At 37.1% G+C, this 21,622-nt stretch overlaps 1 protein-coding gene across 1 annotated transcript in view; it reads right to left on the reverse strand.

The window, feature by feature from the left end:
* Positions 1-21,622, reverse strand: part of Rsrc1 (arginine and serine rich coiled-coil 1) — a 394,696-nt gene that overhangs the window by 136,324 nt on the left and 236,750 nt on the right. The window contains exon 6 of the mRNA XM_085836068.1: positions 19,466-19,517. Coding sequence (XP_085692194.1) covers positions 19,466-19,517 — 52 coding nt within the window. The remainder of the gene's footprint in view (positions 1-19,465; positions 19,518-21,622) is intronic.

Genomic DNA, 21,622 nt, shown 5'->3' on the forward strand with positions numbered 1-21,622 from the left:
GACTAAATCATTGCAAAAAACAACTGGTCAAAATGTAGAGAAAAGTGATTTTAGGATCTTCCCAGTGGATACATCTGTGACACAACTGATATACCTAAGGCTCAGGGAACATCACAGAAGAGGAGATGAGATCTGATGAGAAGTTGTGTCTTCTAGAAATGGCAGGCAAGTACCCAAGATACCTCAACAATATGGCTACCTAAACAAGGCCTGAATAAGAAAAACACCAATAGGCATGCTAAATATAAATAGAAGGAGGAAGTCTCATAACACCTACCAAGTGTAGTAACTGAAGGCACTGAGTGTAGTCCTTCCTGGGCATGAGCCCCCTAAAAATTAACCATGTGTTCAGTTCTAAAATCATATACATACAAGCAACAGTAAGTAAACCCAGCAGGCTCTATTTGTGTGTGTGGTCATGAATTTGAGAGGCAGCACTGTGAGGCTATGAATGGGGTGGGAGAGAAGAAAGGGGGGAGATAAATGATGTAGTTTTATTTTAATTTAGAAAATTAAGAGGGCCTGGAGAGATTAAGTGGTTAAGAGCACTAGCTACTCTTCCAGGGGTTCTGAGTTCAATTCCCAGCAACTACATGGCAACTCATTACCATCTGTAATGGGATCTGATGCCCTCTTTTGGCACACAGATGTACATGCAGATAAAAAACTTAGGTAGACTTAAAATAACTCTTTTTTAAAAATTAAGAATATTTCTATTGAGCCCATTTAGGCACCATTTTCTTTCAGAGATTATCCTAAGAATGTCCAAGGCTAGAAGAGAGATGGGCTTACTTAGGGAAAGTAGTAAGACACATCACAGAGATGCCTCGGAAAGCTCATCATAAAATACAATGATAGAGACATTAGAAACGTTTCTTCAGTTCTGGATCCTAGAAGCCTACAGTCAATGTATCAGTGTGGTTGGTTTGCATTAGGGTGTTCTTCATGGCTGGTAGTATGGAGTGTGTTGGTGTGTGTGTGTGTGTGTAGGGGGTGGCAAACGTACGTAATCACACCAGGAAGACCTCACCACCATGACCTTAGAGAAAACTAATTATCTCCCAAAGTCTCCATCTCTAAATTCCATTTTTGTTTTCAGATTTTAGAACATCAGCAGATGCATTTGATGGGAAACCATACAGTTTACAGTGGCACAGGAGGCTGTGAAACATGGTAATCGACCTTCCCTGGCCCTGTGTACTTAGCTTTCCCCAATATTGCATGTTTAAAACTCCCATTCTTTTTCTTCCTCCAGAGTTGAGTTCATTGCCTTAGGAGCTGGCATTACTTGCTCCTTGCTCTATACTGGTTACAGACACTCAGTCAGTACTCAGAATGATAGCTCATTCCCTCCTCCCCTTCAGCATTTCAAAGCTGCTTTGATGACTTTGCCATAGTCACTCTCTGCCTTCCCTTTAGCAGGGATGTAATCTTGGAATACTTAGATGTTCTGAATTGTTTCTTAATAGCTGAGCAACTACCTTGAAACTGTAATTGATTCAAAACTGAACAGAAACAAATTTCTGTGCATGGATCTAAAAGCCATATCCAGATATTTCAGAAAACATATTTAGGAATCTGATAAACACATAAGCTTTGGAGTCACTCTGCCTAAACCTTAGGGAGGTATATGTCTCGTATTTCTTTAAATATTTTTAGACCATGTCATACACAGAGGAAATGTAATGCCTGCAGAATCTCTTGTTGAGAGTTTCTTCTAAAAAAAAAAAAAATATGACTTAGTTTGTATCTTGAAGTGAAGTAAGAACCCCAGAATCTTCAACAAAAGAAAGGTTCTAAATTAATATAACCCAGGGGCAACCTCAGTTCTTGGTCATGCTATAAATAACCCTCTGTCTGTCCTTTTGTTTATGTGATGCAATGAGATTTTCAGACCATCGTGTGGCCCATGAGGATCCCCTTCAGCTGCAGAATGCAAATAGAGTCTTAGTACTGTTTCACACAGGAGTTAAGAACAAATGAACATCTTCTAACTCACTCTATTGTTTGGTATATTGAAACTTTGATCTCATTAAAATAAAGCAGTTATGTAAGGAGAAGCTTGTGAGAGAGATTCTAATTTGGGCGGGTCTTAAGATCTTTAAGGTATTGAAAGAAATTACTCATGGCTGTCTTTTCGCATTGCTCTACTGTGTCTATCATGAGTATACTCTGCTGTAAACTAAATGAAAGAGTAAGGACGGCGTGGCAGCCAATTATCTGGTGCTAGTTTCCTTCTTTTTAAATATAAAATCAGGAAGAACAAGAAATAACATTGGTGTATCACCACATGTGCACAGAGAGTCTCCAAGAGTCCTGGTGCATACAGCTCTTTCTTTTCCTCATTCCCCACTTTCTGAGGCATGCACACTGATTTATTTCACAAGAAAACAATAATTCTTGTACATACTTCTAACTTGTAAATGTTGATGAAATCCTATGTTTTTTACTTTTAAATCCTTACCAGGACCTCCTTCTATTATACTTATAGAAGATTAAACACTTGTCCATATGTGAGTTTAACTTCTTTCTCCCAGTATACTCTTCACATTGCACTGCCTGAGCAGGTCTCTAACTACAGAGCCCTTTAGGAATCTGATAAACACATAAGCTTTGGAGTCACTCTGCCTAAACCTTTGGGAGGTATATGTCTCATATTTCTTTAAATATTTTTAGACCATGTCATACACAGAGGAAATGTGTTAGAACAACTTGTTAGAGTTGTTCAGCTAAACTGTTCCATTAAAAACCCACTTCAAATGGGAACAAATGTGTGAGAGAAGAAAGTAGAGGAGGAGAAATGAGGATGGGACATAAGAATGCATACATATGAAAGTGCCACAGCACAGTGCATTGCTTTGTATCTTAACTTGAAAACAAAACAAAATAAAACAAACAAAAATAAAACCAGGCTGTGAAAGGAGAAATGCAGTTCTAATGCTGCGAGCAAATACATAAAGAGGGTTTTGTTTTATTGGTGAACATAACCATATTAAATAAACACTATAAAAATTTCAAAAGAAATATTTAAAATTACCAAATTAAAGTTTAAATGGGCCAAGAAGCAGGAGTGGGTGGGTAGGGGAGCAGGGTGTGGGGAGGGTATAGGGGACTTTCCGGATAGCATTTGAAATGTAAATGAAGAAAATATCTAATAAAAAATTAAAAAAAATAGAAATTCAAATATTGTTGTTTTCTTAAGGTTACTGATATTAAATTCTAGGTTAAAAGTCTTTTAAGTTTATTATCCTGAAAGGAAAGGATGACGTCCACAAAAGTCAAAAGATGTATGGCCATATTTAAAGCCACCTTTTCTAAGTTATATACTAAATCCCTTTTAAAATATATACTTGAAATATATACTTAAAATATATACTTGAAAAAATTACCCACTCAACACCATAAAATCATCCCTAAATCTAATGGCACATAAATGCATTTCATCAGAAATGAAATTCTTCAATGACTGTTAAAATGAGAATCAAAAAATTATTATAATCTAGTTGTCTGGCTTGCAGCGAGCATTAATCAGAAGTCATAATAAATCCACATGCTTCCTCAGACAACACATTAGTCAAACCATTTTCTATGATGACGACATTGACTAATGGGCTCTGAGTTAGAAGGGTCAATCATAAACTCATCAAATGCTTCATTTAATTTCTTAATTTGGACAAACACAATTTGTTTATGGGAAAGATATCAGGTGTTCGTGAGTGAATAATGGCTCTGAAACCAAACTCCATTAATCAGCTCCTGATTACAAATGACTTAGAGATTGTTTATTCTAATTTCATTCATTTGGATCAACAAAGAAAACATGAGCAAATGAAACCATTTGGAAAAAATGGCACACTTATTTCCCCATATTTAATAAGGCAATGATAAATATTCTTTCAGTAACTATATCAAGAGAACTTTATTACTTAGATTGATACTACCATTTTTTAGAAGCCATTGTTAATGCATAGGATTTGTAAAGATATCAGGTGAGAAAATATAAAATACAAAATATTATTACAAAAGGTTTAAAGGTGGAAATTCTTTGTTCATTATACTTATTTAAGCTTTTTTTTTTTTTTGAGCTCTTGTTTCTTCAGGCAGAGGCAGACAATCCTTTCTTCCTCTGCACTTTTAAAAAGAAACACTTTGTACTTAGTATAGCATCTGATAAAGTCAAGCTTAAAAACTAGATTAGCATCAAGGTACTGTGCACCTTATACTCACCTGCACAACTGTCTCATACTGTAAGCCCCCAAAGAGGCAAGAACAATATCCAAAGAACTGCAACTAGCCTACTGTCTGGAATGGACCTTAGCACAATTATTTTTCTTCAAATAAATTCTATTGGAAAGATGCCATCCTGTAACATTCTAAGAAAATAATGAAAATTATAGCAAATTTGGAGTGCTATATATTATTATTTGAAAACTTATGTAAGAAAAAAGCAAATTTCATAGAAATTGCTCAGAGACCTGCTCTCCCTCCACTTTTCTATTAACACTAAGCAGCAATAGGGAAACTGCTGAGCTATCTACCAGTAACTACTGCTGTGTCCCAGCAATCATCAGTGGTTATGCTGAATAAGCCAGGTGCATTTTCCCAATCTGCTGTGTGTATTCTTCCATGCAGAACTCCATAGACAAAACATCCAACAGAATACCTTGACCTTGAGCTATTGTTTTCATTTGGCAATTAGAAGACACTGAAGGGAGGTCACTGTGAGGTACAGGTTAAATGGATCTACTTTATAGGACTTGCTGGCCTCCGTTACTGTTCTCAGAAGGTTCAACTGTTAGAGCAGATGTCTTAGATACCTCTTACAATGACCTAAAATTTCTTTCTTCCTTTGCTGTCCCAGCCTAAAAAAGGTAAAGGCTCCAACTGTTTCAAAGGCCAGGCAGGAATCTTAATTGAAATTAAGATGGATCTTAAACTATCTAAGTATTTTGGATAGCCAGGTAATAGAAATACATTTAATAATCCTTAGATCAAAGAACAAGTCTTAGCTTTTAAGTTTTAATATTTAAAGATACATTTTATACTATTATAGTTACCAATGACAGTGACAATGGGCGAAACAATTTTAAAAATGGGATTTGTCATTTGAAACACTTGAGAATTTGTGCTGTACAAAAGTAGGTAAAATTATTAACCTTGACAGGACTTTCAAAGAATATTCTTGCCTTCCTATATGACTATTATCTAACAGAATTATAAATTGTACACAGTAGAAATATGCCAAGGAGTGGTATAGCTGGATCATCAGGTAGTATTATATCCAATTTTCTGAGGAACCGCCAGACTGATTTCCAGAGTGGTTGTTCCAGCTTGCAACCCCACCAGTAATGGAGGAGTGTTCCTCTTTCTCCACATCCTCGCTAGCATCCGCTGTCACCTGAATTTTTGATCTTAGCTACATTCTGACTGCTGTGAGGTGGAATCTCAAGGTTGTTTTGATTTGCATTTCCCTGATGATTAAGGATGTTGAACATTTTTTCAGGTGTTTCTCAGACATTCGGTATTCCTCATTTTTTTTTTTTTTGTTGTTGTTGTTGTTAACTTGAGGTCTTTATATATTGTGGATATTAGACCTCTAACAAATGTAGGGTTAGTGAAGATTTTTTTTTCCCCAATCTGTAGGTTGCTGATTTGCCCTATTAACAGTTTTCTTTGCCTTAGAGAAGTTTATCAGTTTCATGAGGTCCCATTTATTAATTGTTGAGCCATTAGTGTTCTGTTCAGGAAATTTTCCCTGTGCCAATGAGTTCAAGGCTCTTCCCCACTTTCTCTTCTATTAGATTCTGGTTTTATGTGGAGGTCCTTGATCCTCTTGGGCTTGAGCTTGATGCAAGGGGATTAATATGGATTTATTTTCATTTTTCTACTACAGACTACGCAAGGACACGTGCTCCACTATGTTCATAGCAGCCTTATTTGTAATAGCCAGAAGCTAGAAACACCCAGATGTTCCTCAAATGAAGAATGGATACAGAAAATGTAGTTCATTTATACAACGAAGTACTATTCAGCTATTAAAAATGAGGAAATCATGAAATTGCAGGCAAATGGATGGAACTAGATAGTGAGGTAACACAGACCCAAAAGGACATGCATGGTATGTACTCACTGATAAGTGGATATTATTCAAAAATACAGAATATCTAGGATATAACCCACAGACCATAAGAAGTTTAACAAGCAAGAAGGCCCAAGTGATGATGCTTCAATCTCACTTAGAAGGGGGAACAAAATCATCATGGAAGGCAGAGGGAGGGATCGACCTGGGTAGGAGGGGAGAGTAGGAGGGGAAAAGAACAGGATCAGTTTTTTTGGGGGGAGAAGGGGGGGGCGGGAAACAGGAAAGGAGTCCAGAGGGCCAGGAGAAGGAATGGAAATATGTGGCCTCTGGTGGTGGGATGTGGTGGGGATCCTTAGAAAGTCCCAGAGACCTGGGAGGTGAGAGATTCTCAGGACTCAATTGGGGGTGATCTTAGCCAAAGTGCCCAACATTGGGAAGAGGGAACATGAGAGTCCAACTCCAGCAGATTGACAGGGCCTCAAGTGGAGGGACAGGGTTACCAACCCACAGTCAAAATTTCTCACCCAGAATTGTTCCTGTCTAAAGGAACTGCAGGGGCAAAAATGGAGAAGAGACTGAAGGAATAGCAGTCCAGTGACTGGCCTAACTTGGGATCCATCTCATGGGAGATGGGGGTGGGGGTGTGGGGGTGGGGGGACAAGGCCTGACACTATTACTGATGCTATGATGTGCTTATGGACAGGAGCCTAGCGTGGCTGTACTCTGAGAGGTACTACCAACAGCTGACTGAGACAGTTGCAGACACTTATACCCAACCATTGGACTGAAGATGGGGACCTCTATGGTTGAATTAGGGGAGAGATTTCAGAAGCTGAAGGGGAGGGTGATCCCATAGGAATATCAGCAGTCTCAACTAACCTGGATCCATGGGAGTTCCCAGAGACTGAGCCACCAATCAGGCAGAATACAGGGGCTGGTCTAACCCTTCCCCCCAAATCCCACCCCCTTGCACACACATAGTTTAGGACTGCCTGGTCTGGCCTCAGTGGGAGAAGATGTGCCTAATCCTGGAGAGACTTGATGCCCCAGAGAAGGGGATGCCTGGTGGGTGCAGTGTGGGGCGGAGTACCCTCTCACAGTCAAGGGGGAGGAAGAGTGGAGTGAGCAACTCTGAAAGAGGGGCCAGGACGGGGAAAGTGGCCGGAATGTAAATAAATAAAATAATTTTAAAAATAGGAAGATATAAAGCCCAGCACTGTGTGGCATAAGCCTTTAATCTCAGCACTTGGGAGGCAGTGCTAGAAAGATCTCTGAGTTAAGTCCAGCCTGACCTACAAAGTTAGTCCAAGGACAGCCAGGACCACATAAAGAAACCTGTCTTGAAAAACCAAAGAGATGAGTTGGGGCAGGAGAGAGATTTATTTTTAACAAGAAATATTTGATTTTATTCTTACATGCAAACATTCTTTGATTCAGTCAACAATATTCTGATAAGTTCCACTCACATTTCAAGGTCTCTTTGCATTTTCACAATATCTTCCTAAGGACAATAATAACAATACACAAATAGGATTTTAAAAACAATTCTAGGCTGGGCAGTGGTGGCACACACCTTTAATCCCAGCACTTGGGAGGCAGAGGCAGGCGGATTTCTGAGTTCAAGGACAGCCTGATCTACACAGGGAAACTCTGTCTCAAAAAATCAAAAATAAATAAATTAATTAATTAACAATAAATAAATAAATAAATAAAAACAATTCTACAATGTTGAGGGCCTTATCAAAAACTCAGAATTACCATCTTCTTATATAAAACCAATGATTATTTCAAGCTTTAATTAACACATTTAGTGGTAGGAATTAACCCTATGGAATAATTTAGAACCAACAGCAAATGGAGCCAGATATGGTGGTACACATTTGAAATCTCAGCGCTCAGAAGGTTAAGGAAGAGCACTGCCAACCTAGCCAGCTTGGCTTAGAAGGCTTACATGAAAAGTATTACTGTCACACGAAGAATTAACCAGACTTTGTCTAGCTTAACATACTCTTTTACAAAGGTGTCAGAATTTAAGACATATAGCATTTAATTAAAAAGTATTAAAAGTAAACGTATCTTTAAATTCAAAACTGAAATTACTTTTTATAAACAAAAGTGCTATATAATTGGCATACTAACAAAAACTTTTCTGAAAGTAGGCATATGTAAAGTTTGATGATCAGATAACATTTGTTTCAAGTTGACTTCAAGCAGGCATGGCTGACTCTTTGTCACTGTGGCAACTCTGAAATCTACATAGCTCTAGAATCACATAATCAAGCTTTGCATGAATGCACACCCCCACACACCAGAACAGACCAAAACCAAAAACCTATGAAAAAAAATCCTACATTTTATATAAGTTTATGACTTTTGTCAGGCCACATTTATAGCTGTCCCGGTGTGAGGTGGACATTCCAGCTCACTGAATTAAATATATTAAGGGACTGTAAAAGAGGAAAGAAAAGCTGTTTTGTGTGCCTTTGCATGTATAAACTTCTCAAAGTCTAGTGACGTCTGTGTTTCCTATGTATACATGTCTATTTTCACGTTAGGAAGTTGGGAAACTGTAGGTCTGGATTACCCAAGCGGAGCTTCCCTTCCTGCTCTAGAGAGGAAGAATGAGGAAAACGCACAGAGGCACTTCCGAGACTTGCATGTCCCTCCACTTCCTACCATCACTTTTTACGTCTGTTTCTATGAGAACCTATATAGCTATAAATTCTAAGTTAAAAAGTATTTCTATAGGAAGTTAAAAAAACCTTTCAGTGATTTAGAATATACTATGGGTTGCCCTATATACAGAGAAGTTGTAACTATGAGTTCTCTCTGATATCACAACCAAAGAAAGTACCCAATCCATTGGCATACTGTGGCAAATAACCATTTTCCCCGTATTCCCTGAATAGTAAGCATCCATTGCTGAAGCTTTCCATAATGAAGACGGCATAGGAACACTTATATGAATGCAGGAATATAAACAGATGTGTTCTATTGTAAGCTGCATCTCTTTAACACGCCTGTGTTAAAGAGAACTCTAAACGGCAAACACTAATAGTGAAGAAATTACTATATGCATTCATATGTTTCATATAAAAAGTGAAATCCATAACTACTTGTTAAATTTTTAAAAGATTTACTCATTTTTATTTTTTGTATGAGTGTTTCCACTGCATGTATGTATACTGACTATGGGCATGCCTTGTGCCTGTCTGGGCCAGAAGAGTATATCAGATGTGGCACTGGAGTTAGAAAACGTCATGAGCTAACACATAGGTTTTGGGAACCAAACTGTGGGCCCTTTGTAAAGCAAGTGGTCCTAGCCACTGAGCCAATTCTTTTGCTTCCAAACTACTCTAAATTCTAGATCAGGATTTAACTTCAGTGGTCTGTCAGTAGCATTTACATATGCTACCAGTAATTTATTCATTTAATGAGTATCAGTAAACCAAGAATTCTATTGTTTAAGTTATTGAGAACCAGGGCTGGAGAGATGGCTCAGCGGTTAAGAGCACTGGCTGCTCTTCCAGAGGTCCTGAGTTCAATTCCTAGCAACCACATGGTGGCTCACAACCATCTGTAATGGGATCTATTGCCCTCTTCCGGTGTGTCTGAGGACAGCTAAAGTGTACTCATATAAATAAAATAAATAAATCTTAGAAAAAAAGAAGTGAACATAGATTAGAAACTGAAATATCTCAGAGAGAACCAGGCACAGAAATGTCTGTAACAGTATAATTGCTATTAAGTACAAGATGTGATAAATATAATGTGTAATGTTGACTTAATCATTGTGATATTGCTTAATTATATGCAATATATTATATATTAATATACAGGGTCATTATCATATAATCATGTAGTATAAAATTTTAGAAATATGCATATTGTTATATAATATATAGAGGTAAAACAAAATTTTACAGAGTAGGATGAGGCAATATATCAAAGTAAGTACATTATATTCAAGAGGTGTTACTCCTGAAAGTAAAAGACTTTAACAAGTAATATGAAATACATAAGTATGGAAAAATCCATATAATTTCAAAAGATACAGCAATTCTCATTTAAAAGAAAAGGCATTTAAGAAAATACAACATTTATTCGTGATAAAATACTAGAGCAAATTGGAAACAGGAAAACATTTGAAACAAACAAAAATAAAAATCACTGAAACATAGTAGTTCACATCACAATGGTGAAAGATTGAATGTCTCTATGTGGAAAGTACAATTAAATATCCAAGGTATTAATGTCTGAATTTACAAAATGTTTGGATGCAAATTCATGTTAACTACATGTATATAATACTTTACCTAGCACATACTGATTTAGCTGATTTTTTTTACATTTATTTTGTGTAATTACAGTAACACAGAGCAGATTAGTGGTGGCTAAGGTTGAGATTAGAGAAGAGAACATTGACTTCCAAAGGAGTAAAGGGCCTTTGTGGAGTACGTAGATTGGAGTCACACCATTGTACACATTTGTCAAGTTTCAGCAGGGAGGCTTATCACGTTCAGAACAAACCTTTCCTGTACTGCATAACCAGAGCACAATCAGAAGAGGAAGACAGGGCAGATAGAATGTTTTAAGCTCTATCAATTTTGCTACTCAGAGACCACAAACATTATCTGTTCCATATACATCAATATAAATACTCTTTTATTTTCTTTCCTTTCTTGCCCCACCCCCCCCCAGATTTATTTATTTAATGTATGTGAATACACTGTAGCTGTCTTCAGACACACCAGAAGAGGGCATCAGATACCATTACAGATGGTTGTGAGCCACCATGTGGTTGCTGGGAATTGAACTCAGGACCTCTAGAAGAACACTCAGTTCTCTTAACCACTGAGTCATCCCACCAGCCCCCAAATACTAACTCTTGCTTAATACTAAAGGAGAATAAAATTACATGTTTAGTTCACGAATTTTTTCATTTAATTCTAAAATATATCTAAACTATATTAATATTTCTATTTTTAATAGTGGTTAGACAAATAACACACACAGTTTTCCTAGTTAGGAGAGAACAAAGTTCTGAGCATGCAATGTTTATCATACATTCTACAAACACCAATAAAATTTAGTGCTCTTACTAACTAAATGTTATGTACTTTCTAATTATCTTAAATAACATTTTTAAAACTATAAAAATCAAACAAAATCCTACTTTGTTGGATTGCAGGACAGGAGAGGAGAGGGAGGGAAAATTATGTCAACAAAGTACTCAGAAAAATTCTAAAAAATATACAGAGAATTAATGCTAAGAGCATGAATAATGTATCAGCCGAGAGAGATGGAGGGCTCTTTGTTGCCTTCAACTTTTCCTAAATTTAGGGAAAGATGTTGTACTCAAACACCAAAAGGATGCTCTATTTAAACAGTTTGGTGGTGGTGGTGGTTAAAAAAAAAAAAAGACTAAACTGTAAAGAGTGATCCTATTTGTTCCACCAGAATAAAATCATACGATCCACGTATGTGGTCTTTACAGCCACATCTGTCACGAGCCAGTCTTATATCATGCAATGCAAACTCCTGAGGACTTGTTCACTAGATGAGACAGCAAAGTAGTCACCATTTGATTCTTCTTTCAAAAGAAAATTTCTTTCTTTCTTTTTAATTTTTTGTAGGGTGAGAGGTGACAGTTCTTATAAGCATGCACTTAGGATTTCTAAGCTCTTTAGAATCTAGTCTTACTATCATTTCATCGATAAAGAAAAAAAACTTAGTAAAATTACATTAAACAAAAGAGAAAAGTAGATTTTCATTCATTATTTTCTTAAAACGCAAACACTTTGTTTCAACACAGGCATAGGTACACATAGGAACCAATTATATAAATACTTAAAACATAGGAAAATGTATATTAGGTAATGACAATATAGAAAATTCTCAATAAAAGCAACTCATTATTTTCAAGACGTTATGGATCAGATTTTCATTAAGCACTTTATAAAATAATTTGATATTCCCCTCAAAGCTCTGCTATACCATAATAAAACTTTTACTTAATGTAAAATATTCAGAATAATAAATGTTTTATTTATTTATTTATTTTACTCATCTAAAATCCTCGTGATCACTTTGGTGAACTTTTTTTTACACAATGTTATTTTACATTTAAGAAAAAAAAAAAAGACCCATAGTTCTACTTAAAAGAAAAGACTGACTAGTGATACACAATTTTTAATGATTTAAAATTTAAAGATATTGAAAGGTAATCAATTCTAAGAAACTACTTATACAATTCTACATTAAATTATCCCACATAAATTATTTGGGATGATTCTAAACCCACTAAAAATGATCTGCACATTTGTGTACATTTGATGTATAAACAGCCATCAAAATCTTACACACTTGTCAGTCTTTCTTTCAGTAATGAAGTCAGGGAAAATAAATTCACAGACACCCAAGTGAATTGGCACTGTAAGTGACAGAAGCCCTTCTAAATCCTCTGTTTACACTGGGGATTAGTGAAGTAGATTTTGAGTTGCACACAGAACAGTCCATGGTCAAGGGAACCTGCTCCCTGTCAGCCCCAGGGCATAAGGACAAAGCCTGGTCCTGGTAGGAAGTGACCCATAAACATATTCCTACCCAGGATTTATACAAAGCCAGTCTGCCTCACAGAAACTCCATATGACCATTAACTGGCCTGCAAGGCCTGCCAGGAGGCCTAATTACAGGTCTACAGAGCCCAATAACAAAAGCTGAAGGGCTTTAGCCTAGGGATGATCTGCTTTCTACTGACTTGATAGAGTCCATATAGAGGACCCCAAAGAAAGAGCTTTAGCTTTAAAACTCTCCCCAGAGACCGAGCATTGTACTCGAATCTAGAAGGCCCACATGCAACATACTTCAGTTAGGCTTAAGCATACCACCCTCTCAAAATTAACATTCAACTACTGTCTGCTTAACATCTGCTCAAACATGGCAGGTTGCTCTGATATTGTTAGACTTTCACTGATAACTTTCTTCTTACTAAGTATGATTAGACAGAAATAATAGCTATTCCAATATAAATATGCAATAAATGCTAAAATAAATAACATACCTTTTAAAAAACAAGTTACTTAATGAGTTCCCTTAGAAAACAATAGGTTTATCTTTTTGGAGTAACAAAAGACAAACATCAGGTCCATTGTTGGAAACAAACATAACATTATCATTTTGATTTTGCATTAAAGCTATTTAACTTTATGTAGAATATTGAACCTGGCAAAAACAATACTTGATGAAAAAGTTTTGACAAATGCCTAAGTAAACTAAACTCTTTGATGTTCCACTTAATGTTTCTATGATTGGTAATATCCAGCAGTTCAAGTCTGAGGAAGACATGTAACTCAGCTTCTCTTCAGTACCGTCATAAAGTCACCCAGGCGATATCATAGAGAAGAGCTGGCGAATTTCCTAGCTAAGATTTCTATAATGCTCAGTTTTGTATAGGTTAGGGATGCTAAAGACTTCATTATAGTAATTTATTTTGGTTTCCTGACATCTCTGGAACTTCACATTGTTATTTTCACTTTATGAATGAACAACTAGCATTCAGCAGGCATTAGCAATGTCCCTATAGGTTTTTCTGCAGCCAAAAGCAGTACCTCAGTCTCCTAGCTACAGAACTAAACACCATGCTACAACGCTTTGCACACCAAATTGCTGCCATTTACTGGAACAGTGTGGGCCAGATTACAGTACTTAATAGGTAGTAACCTAAATTCCATAACAAGTAAAGGCTATGAAGTAGAATGACTTGCCCAAGCACAAGGTATGGTAATGGTTGAACCAGCTACAATCTAGACTACTGGGATGCCTTGAAAGAGACAACACACAGAAAGAAAAAATCTACAAACCATTGATATGAAGTCTGACTGAACTTCTTTGTCATTTGCTCTACATGAGAATAGGGGAGTGTTCTAATATCAAACCTTTGTCAAAACAAATCATCCGATTTCAGGGTCATCAGCTATGGAGCAAGTTTCTCTGATGGCTTTAAAATGGTAAAGCAGAGGGGATTTTTGTGGTCCCAAAAGTAATAACCTTATCAATTATCTTCATTTGTAATTCTTGGAATCATAAGTATTTAATGCTAGACTGAAATGACGTGCTGGAACCCCTAAAATCGCAAGTCTTTGTGAAGGGAAGGATCAGGATTGGTTTCAGAGCACCTAATGGGAACTGAGGAATGCAGATCTCAATTTAATATGCTGCAGAGGAAGGGAGCCATTTATGGTATATTGCTAAGCAAGACTAATCACATGGATTATAATGTGTATATATATGCAACTAACCTGTGTTTAACATTTAACCAACTTCCATATCTGGAGGGGTCAATGAAATGCATGCACCAGATTTAGAACAGGAAACTAATGACTGTATATTAACCTAGGCTTTTCAAAGTTATACGGTTAGATACTATGAATGTTCCACATAGTTAAGGAAAAATTGCTTTTTCACAAGTTGAACCTTAATTCTTCTGCATTATCAAACAAAAACACTTCAGAATCTAAGGCAAATCTGAAGCTAGAACTTATTGTAATGTAAGTCAAAGAAAATAAAATGTGCATTTGGTAACATTCTCTGTTACTCTTCTTCCTGATCACCAGTGCTCAAGCATTGAGACTCCAGGTAGTAAAAGCTCAAAAGTCAGAAATCATTACATTTGTTTCCTAATTCTGTTACTATTCAGATACGCAAGTTTCTATACTTGTGAAATGGAGCTGATTACCTCACTATTTACTGATAAGTCACGGAATAAAGGATTTATGAAAGTACGTTGAAAACTATAGATTCAATTCTAAGTGCCATAGACATTATTTAGATGATGAAGTAGTATTACAAATAGATTCTAAGGTAAGTTGCTTTACCAAACATGAAATAAAAGAAATTTCTACTTTTCTTCATGACATTGGAAGTATAATTTAAGATCCATGAACCAATAATTACAGTAGAAGTAAAGCTATTATCTGAGCTGAGCATGGTAGCTTACAATGGTAATACCAGTACCCACGGGGCTGAGGAAGGAAAGCCATGGTTATGTGAAAAGACCCAGAAGAGAGGGGGAAGAATCAGGTGTGGGAGGAGACAGGGGAGATGTACAGAGGGTCAGGAAATTGTACAGAGGTGTGTAGTAGCAGTGGCGGTGTGTAATAGCGGTGGCAGATAGGGAACTGGGGATAACCAACAGAAAGTCCCAGACGCCAGGAAAGCAAGCTGGCAAGAGGCTTCCAGGAACCAATGGGAATGACATTAGCTGAAATACCCAACCAAGGGGAGAGAGAACCTATAGAGACCATATCCAGAGGTTAAGCATGACTCCCAATTGAGGGATGGGACTACTCACCCTTCTCAAAATTTTAACCCGGAATTGCTCCTATGTAAAGGAAATACAGGGACAAAGAGTGGAGCAGAGATCAAAGGAAAGGCCACCCAGAGTCTGCCCCACCTAGAGCTCTATCCCATATGCAGCCACCAACCTCAGACACTATTGCAGATGACAAGAAGTGCTTGCTGACAGGAGTCTGATATAGCTGTGTCCTGAGGGGCTCTGCCATGGCTCCAGCTGCATATGTAGCAGAGGATTGCCTTGTCTGGCATCAATGGGAGAGGCCCTTGGTTCTGTGAAGGCTTGATGTATGAGCAGAGGTATGCTAGGGCAATGAGGTGTGAGTTTGTGGGTAGGTGGGTGAGCATGCTCATAGACATAGGGGGAGAGGGAGATGGATAGGGGGTTTTTGGAGGGGAAACCAGGAAGGGGGATAATATTCGAAATGTAAATAAACAAAATAACCAATAAAAACTGAGAAAGGAAATTAAAGAGACATGGAAGTCAATTATACTCCTCCTCATACTGGGGAAAAACAATTGTCATTTGAAGAATTCTTTAGGCTCATGAAAATACTTAGTATAAAATGAGTTGCTTTTTTTTTCCCCCTGGGCGGTGGTTGTGAAACAAACAGATAATACTGGGATGATGCTATCACATCAAATAGTAGAAGCAAGAGTGACAAAGTCAAGTGCTTAGGTAAAACTTATCTTCCTTCCTCCTTTTTTGATAATCAGACTACTTTGTAATTTTCTGTTATATATTAACTTAAAGTTTATATTTATAAAGTCATATATCATAGTCATCTCAAAAAATTTGGAATGTCACAAAATTCATCCTTTAGTTACAATCAGTATCTGAATATTTTTGAAACTTTTAATTTTACTCCTTAGGTAAGCATACAAAGTTAACAGGCAATAGGGAAATTCATGCATACATCATATCATTGTAACTTGACTACAATCATTCCCTGGCGCCATTCTTCCCCATGGCTCCCCAGTCTCCCCAGGGCTGGTTCCTGTCCCTAAGACAGTCTTTGCCATCATTTCTTCATTCTTTCCATCCCCCTCATAATCACCTTTCTAGTTTTATGATCTACACACATATATATGCAAACACACATATGTAATTTTATGTTCTGTTTATAACATGGTATTTTGCTGAATCTGCTTATTTCACTTAATATTCCTAGTTCTACCCATTTCCTTGTAAATATCATTGCATTTTTCCCCTAGCTGATTAGAATTCATCTGTCTGCCTGTCTGCCTGTCTGTCTGTCTATCTATCTTCTTTTTCTGTTCATCTGATAGACATCTAGGCTGGGACCATTTCTGACTATCAAGAATTATGCAGTATTTATTACATACAGAATTAAAGGTCTGTCTGTGGTACTCATTTGAAGTCTTTCTGGTATATAGCCTGGGTCATAAGTATGTCTATTCCTAGTTTCTTGAATAGCTTGTATTCTAATTTCCACAGCATGCAAATAAATTAAGGTTTACATTTTCAGATCATTAGTTTCTCCACAAATGACTTATCTATTAGAGTTTAATAGTTGTAATTTTATTATGGTGCTATGATAGAGACAAAAATGACCTACTAGGGAAAGGAAATAGGAGAAAACAAAACAAAACATAACATGAGCAAAAATTTCTAATACAAACAGGACATAGACAAGGAATGCAAGGAATAATTATAGTTTACAGTTATGAATTTTAAGAAATGATTCTTTTAGAGTCTGTTGGATTCTTGGGCACATACCCAAATGACTCTATATTGTACCACAGACACCTGTCCAAATATGTGCACTGCTGCTTTATTCATAATAGCCAAAAATTTCAAATAGCCTAGATGTGCATCAATGAGTGGATCATGAAAAAATGGAGTACATTTACCAAATGGAATATTACTTGGCTGTTAAAAGAAATAAAACAATAAACTTTAAAAGTATTTGGATGGAGCTAGAAAAAAAAAAGTCATGAGTAAGATATCCCAAACACAAACACATGGATGTCAACTTCTAAAGTTTTCCATAAGTATGCTATAATCCATGTAACCACATAGGCTGGGTAAAGAGTAAGGGATTAGGGAGAAGGGAAGGATCACAATGGAGGGGGAGAGACTGGAACAGGAGGATAAAATTGAGAGACAGAGGGAGGGGGGTATGGAGGAATAGGGAGAGTGACAAAATGAGGGTCATTTGAGGGATAATATAGAAACCTACTACAGTGGAAGTTGCTTGAAATATATCCATATATGAAATAAATATAAATGGAATCATCAAATAACAGGGGGAAGAAATCCCCAATTACCCATCTGTTGCCATCAAGTAAATCTTCCAGTGCCAGAAATGGGTTACATATAATTGAATTGTTGGTTAAATGAGCCCACATGGAAACCCCCAATCAACTCAGGTGACGGCCAAGACTAATGGTTGCTCTATACAAACTGATGGGAGGCCCTGATGTTAAGGAGACCATCTACACATCTCAGTGAACACAGAGAACTGGTGCTGGTGTCTAACTAGAGTCTTCATCCCTACTAAGTGTTCATGGAGCTGCTATCAAAGAAGCTACAAACTCTGATCTACAATGGTGACCTGACTGTAAGATACACTGGTACAATAGTGGTTCAAAGCCTATTGGAGTAACCAACGAATATCTGGTTGGATTGAAGGCCAACTCTATGAGATAGAACTTATAGCTGGCACTGCTGGGGTGGCTAAAAACCTGACTGGGTAGGCCATAAGAGAGAAAACAAATGCTATTGTTCTGCTAAATATAGCAATAAAATCACTCCTAATGACATCCTATAGAGCACAGAGTCTTGCTTGGGCATCATCAGAGAAACTTCCTTCTATAGGAGATAGTAAGTAATACAGAAACCAAAAACTGGACAATGTGAAAAAAATATATATATGATCATGCAAAAAGACATCCTTAGTCATCAGGGAAATGCAAATCAAAACAACCCTAAGATTTCACCTCACACCAGTCAGCATAGATAAGATAAAAAACTCAGGTGACAACAGATGCTGGTGAGGATGTGGAGAAAGAGGAACACTCCTTCATTGTTGGTGGGATTGCAAGCTTGTACAACCACTCTGGAAATCAGTCTGGCGGTTCCTCAGAAAATTGGACATAGTACTACCGGAGGATCCAGCAATACCTCTCCTGGGCATATATCCAGAAGATGTCCCAACCGGTAAAAAGGACACATGCTCCACTATGTTCATAGCAGCCCTATTTATAATAGCCAGAAGCTGGAAAGAACCCAGATGTCCCTCAACAGAGGAATGGATACAGAAATTATGGTACATTTACACAATGGAGTACTACTCAGCTATTAAAAAGAATAAATTTATGAAATTCTTATGTAAATGGATGGGTCTCGAGGCTATCATCCTGAGTGAGGTAACCCAATCACAAAAGAACTCACATGATATACACTCACTGATAAGTGGATATTAGCCCAGAAACTTAGAATACCCAAGATACAATAAATGTCTTTGTGAAGCTATGCCATTGGGAAATTAAACATGGTATATTAAGACTAGATGGCAACAGAACTTATAGTCCAATCAACTAGTTTATTGTAATTTGAGGAATTTTAAATATTATGGGCCTAATTTTCACCAAAACAGTGAAAACCTGAAAAAAAAGTATCGTACGCAAAATTTAAATAAAAGCAGTCCACAGTCTTAAATAAGAATAACAAAATTATAAAACATCCAGAGGAAAGTGTCAGAAAAATCATGATCTAGAGTTGAAGAATTCTTTCCATTTCACTGTAACTACAATCCATAAAAGATAAGATCAACATGGATTTCTTAACAATTAATCATTAAAATTAATACCTGTTTTATCTATAAACATGTAAAGAATGACCTTTTAGAACCTTTATATGTCAGCTATAAATAGGTAACATATACCTAAACATATAATCTGGATTTTATTACTATGTGAGAGTTTATACATCTTTGACTCACATGTAAGCATGCAGACTAGATGGACTTTTTTATTTCATAAAAGTTAATTTTTATAACTTACCAGCAGCTTCAAGGACCAATTGCAGTCTGGCTTTGGCCTGCTCAGCTGGAGGCTAAAAATGAACCACAAAAGATATTTACAGGTCAGTTTTAACAAATAGATTTTTTAAAATTAAAGTCCTACTAGGTATGAAAACTTAGAAAGCCTTATCACTATCACTGATACTATCCATTTAAATTCTGTCACAGTAATAGTTCACAACCTAATAGTCAAATTATCATTTATTAATAAAATCAAAGAATGATGAAGCTCTTTGGCTACTACCTAACTGTATCATTCAACAATACCACAAATTACTATAAGCCTAATAATATGGTACAAATGACTTATTTAAACAGATACTGAAACTATATTACTTCCTTACATATAGAGAAATTTAAATGAACTATCTGAATTGAAATAAAGTATCAATTGAAGTCTTGTATGTCTAGGAAGTCAGACTCTAAAATTAAGTATTTTCTGACCCAGGATCCAACAGTTTTAAGGCAGAATTCTACAAGATCTTCAAAGAAGCGCTAATACCAACACACCGCAAACTATTCCTAAAAATGGAACAGAAGGAACACTATTTAAATAATTCTACAAAGCTACAGTTACTCTGATAACTAAACCACAAAAAGACCCAACAAAGAAATAGAATTCCAGACCAATTTCGTGTATTAATATTGATGCAAAAATATTCAATAAAATTATCACACACCAAATCCAAGAACACATCAAAACCATCATTTACCATGACCAAGTAGGTATCATTCCAGGGATGCAGGAATGGTTCAATATACGGAAATCTATCAACATAATCCACTATATAAACAAACACAAAGAAAAAAGTCACATGATCATCTTATTAGATACTGAAAAAGCCTTTGACAAAATAGGTCCAAGTCAAGATACTTCAATTCCACTTAGAAAGAGAACAAAATAATCATGAGAGGCAGACGGACGGAGTGATCTAGGTGGGAGAGGGGAGGAGGGGAAAAAGGAGGCAGGATCAGGTATGGGGCAAGACAGGAGAGAAGCCCAGAGAGCCAGGAGAATGAATGAAATATGTGGCTTCTGTAGGGGGAGCCTCTACAGAGTCTCTGAGAGGCCCTACTAGCAGCTGACTAATGTGAGGAACTCCAGGAGTCAATGAGGGTGACCTTAGCCAAAATGTCGAACAGTTGGGAGAGGGAACCTAGAGATCACCTCTAGTAGAGAGACAGGGCCATAAGTGGAGGAACAGTTACCAATCAGCAGTAAAATTTTCTGACCCAGAAATTTTCCTGTGTAAAGGAAATGTAGGGCCCAAAATGGAGCAGAGACTGAAGGAAAGGCTGACCAGTGAACAGCCCAACTTGGGATTGATCCCATGGGTGGGCAGCAAACTCTGGCAATATTACTGATGCCATGTTGGATTTATGGACAGGAGCCTAGCAGGACTGTCCTCTGAGAGGCCCTACTAGAAGCTGACTGAGTCACTTGCAGATACTTGCAGCCAACTATTAGATTAAGGATAGGGACCCCTATGGAAGAGTTAGGGGTAGGATTGAAGCAGCTGAAGGCGATGGTAACCCCATAGGAAAACCAACAGTATCAACTAACCCAGATCCCTGGGAGCTCCCAGAGACTAAGACATCAACCAAAGAGTATATATGGGCATATCAGAGGCACTCTGCGCATATGTAGCAGAGAACTGCCCTGTCTGGCTTCAGTTGGAGAGAATGTACCTAATCCTGTAGAGACTTGAGGCCCCAGGAAAGGAAGATGGGGGGCACATGATCAGAGGCATAGGGGAGGGGGATTGGGATGAAGAAGTGCGGGAAGGGGGACCAAAACGTGGAGCAACATCTGGAATGTAAATAAATAAAATAATTTTTTAAAAAGAGAAAAAAATAACTTGGAAAAACAATACTTGTAAAGGGAATCCAAAAAACACATCAAAAGATAATCTACCATGATCAAGTAGACCTCATTTGAGAGATAGGGGATGATTTGGTATAAAGTAGCTGACCATATTAAAAAAAAAAAAATCATCAAATGTAGAAAAGGGCTGTGACAAAATTCAACAATTCTTCATGAAAAAGGTCCTGGAGAGATTAGGAATATAAGAACATATATCAGAATAATAAAGACTAGTACACAGCCAACATCAACTTAATGAAGAAACTCAAAGCA

Source organism: Mus caroli, unplaced genomic scaffold (assembly GCF_978045245.1).
Source record: "Mus caroli unplaced genomic scaffold, Mus_caroli_1 scaffold_3, whole genome shotgun sequence".
In the NCBI taxonomy this organism is placed as follows: domain Eukaryota; kingdom Metazoa; phylum Chordata; class Mammalia; order Rodentia; family Muridae; genus Mus; species Mus caroli.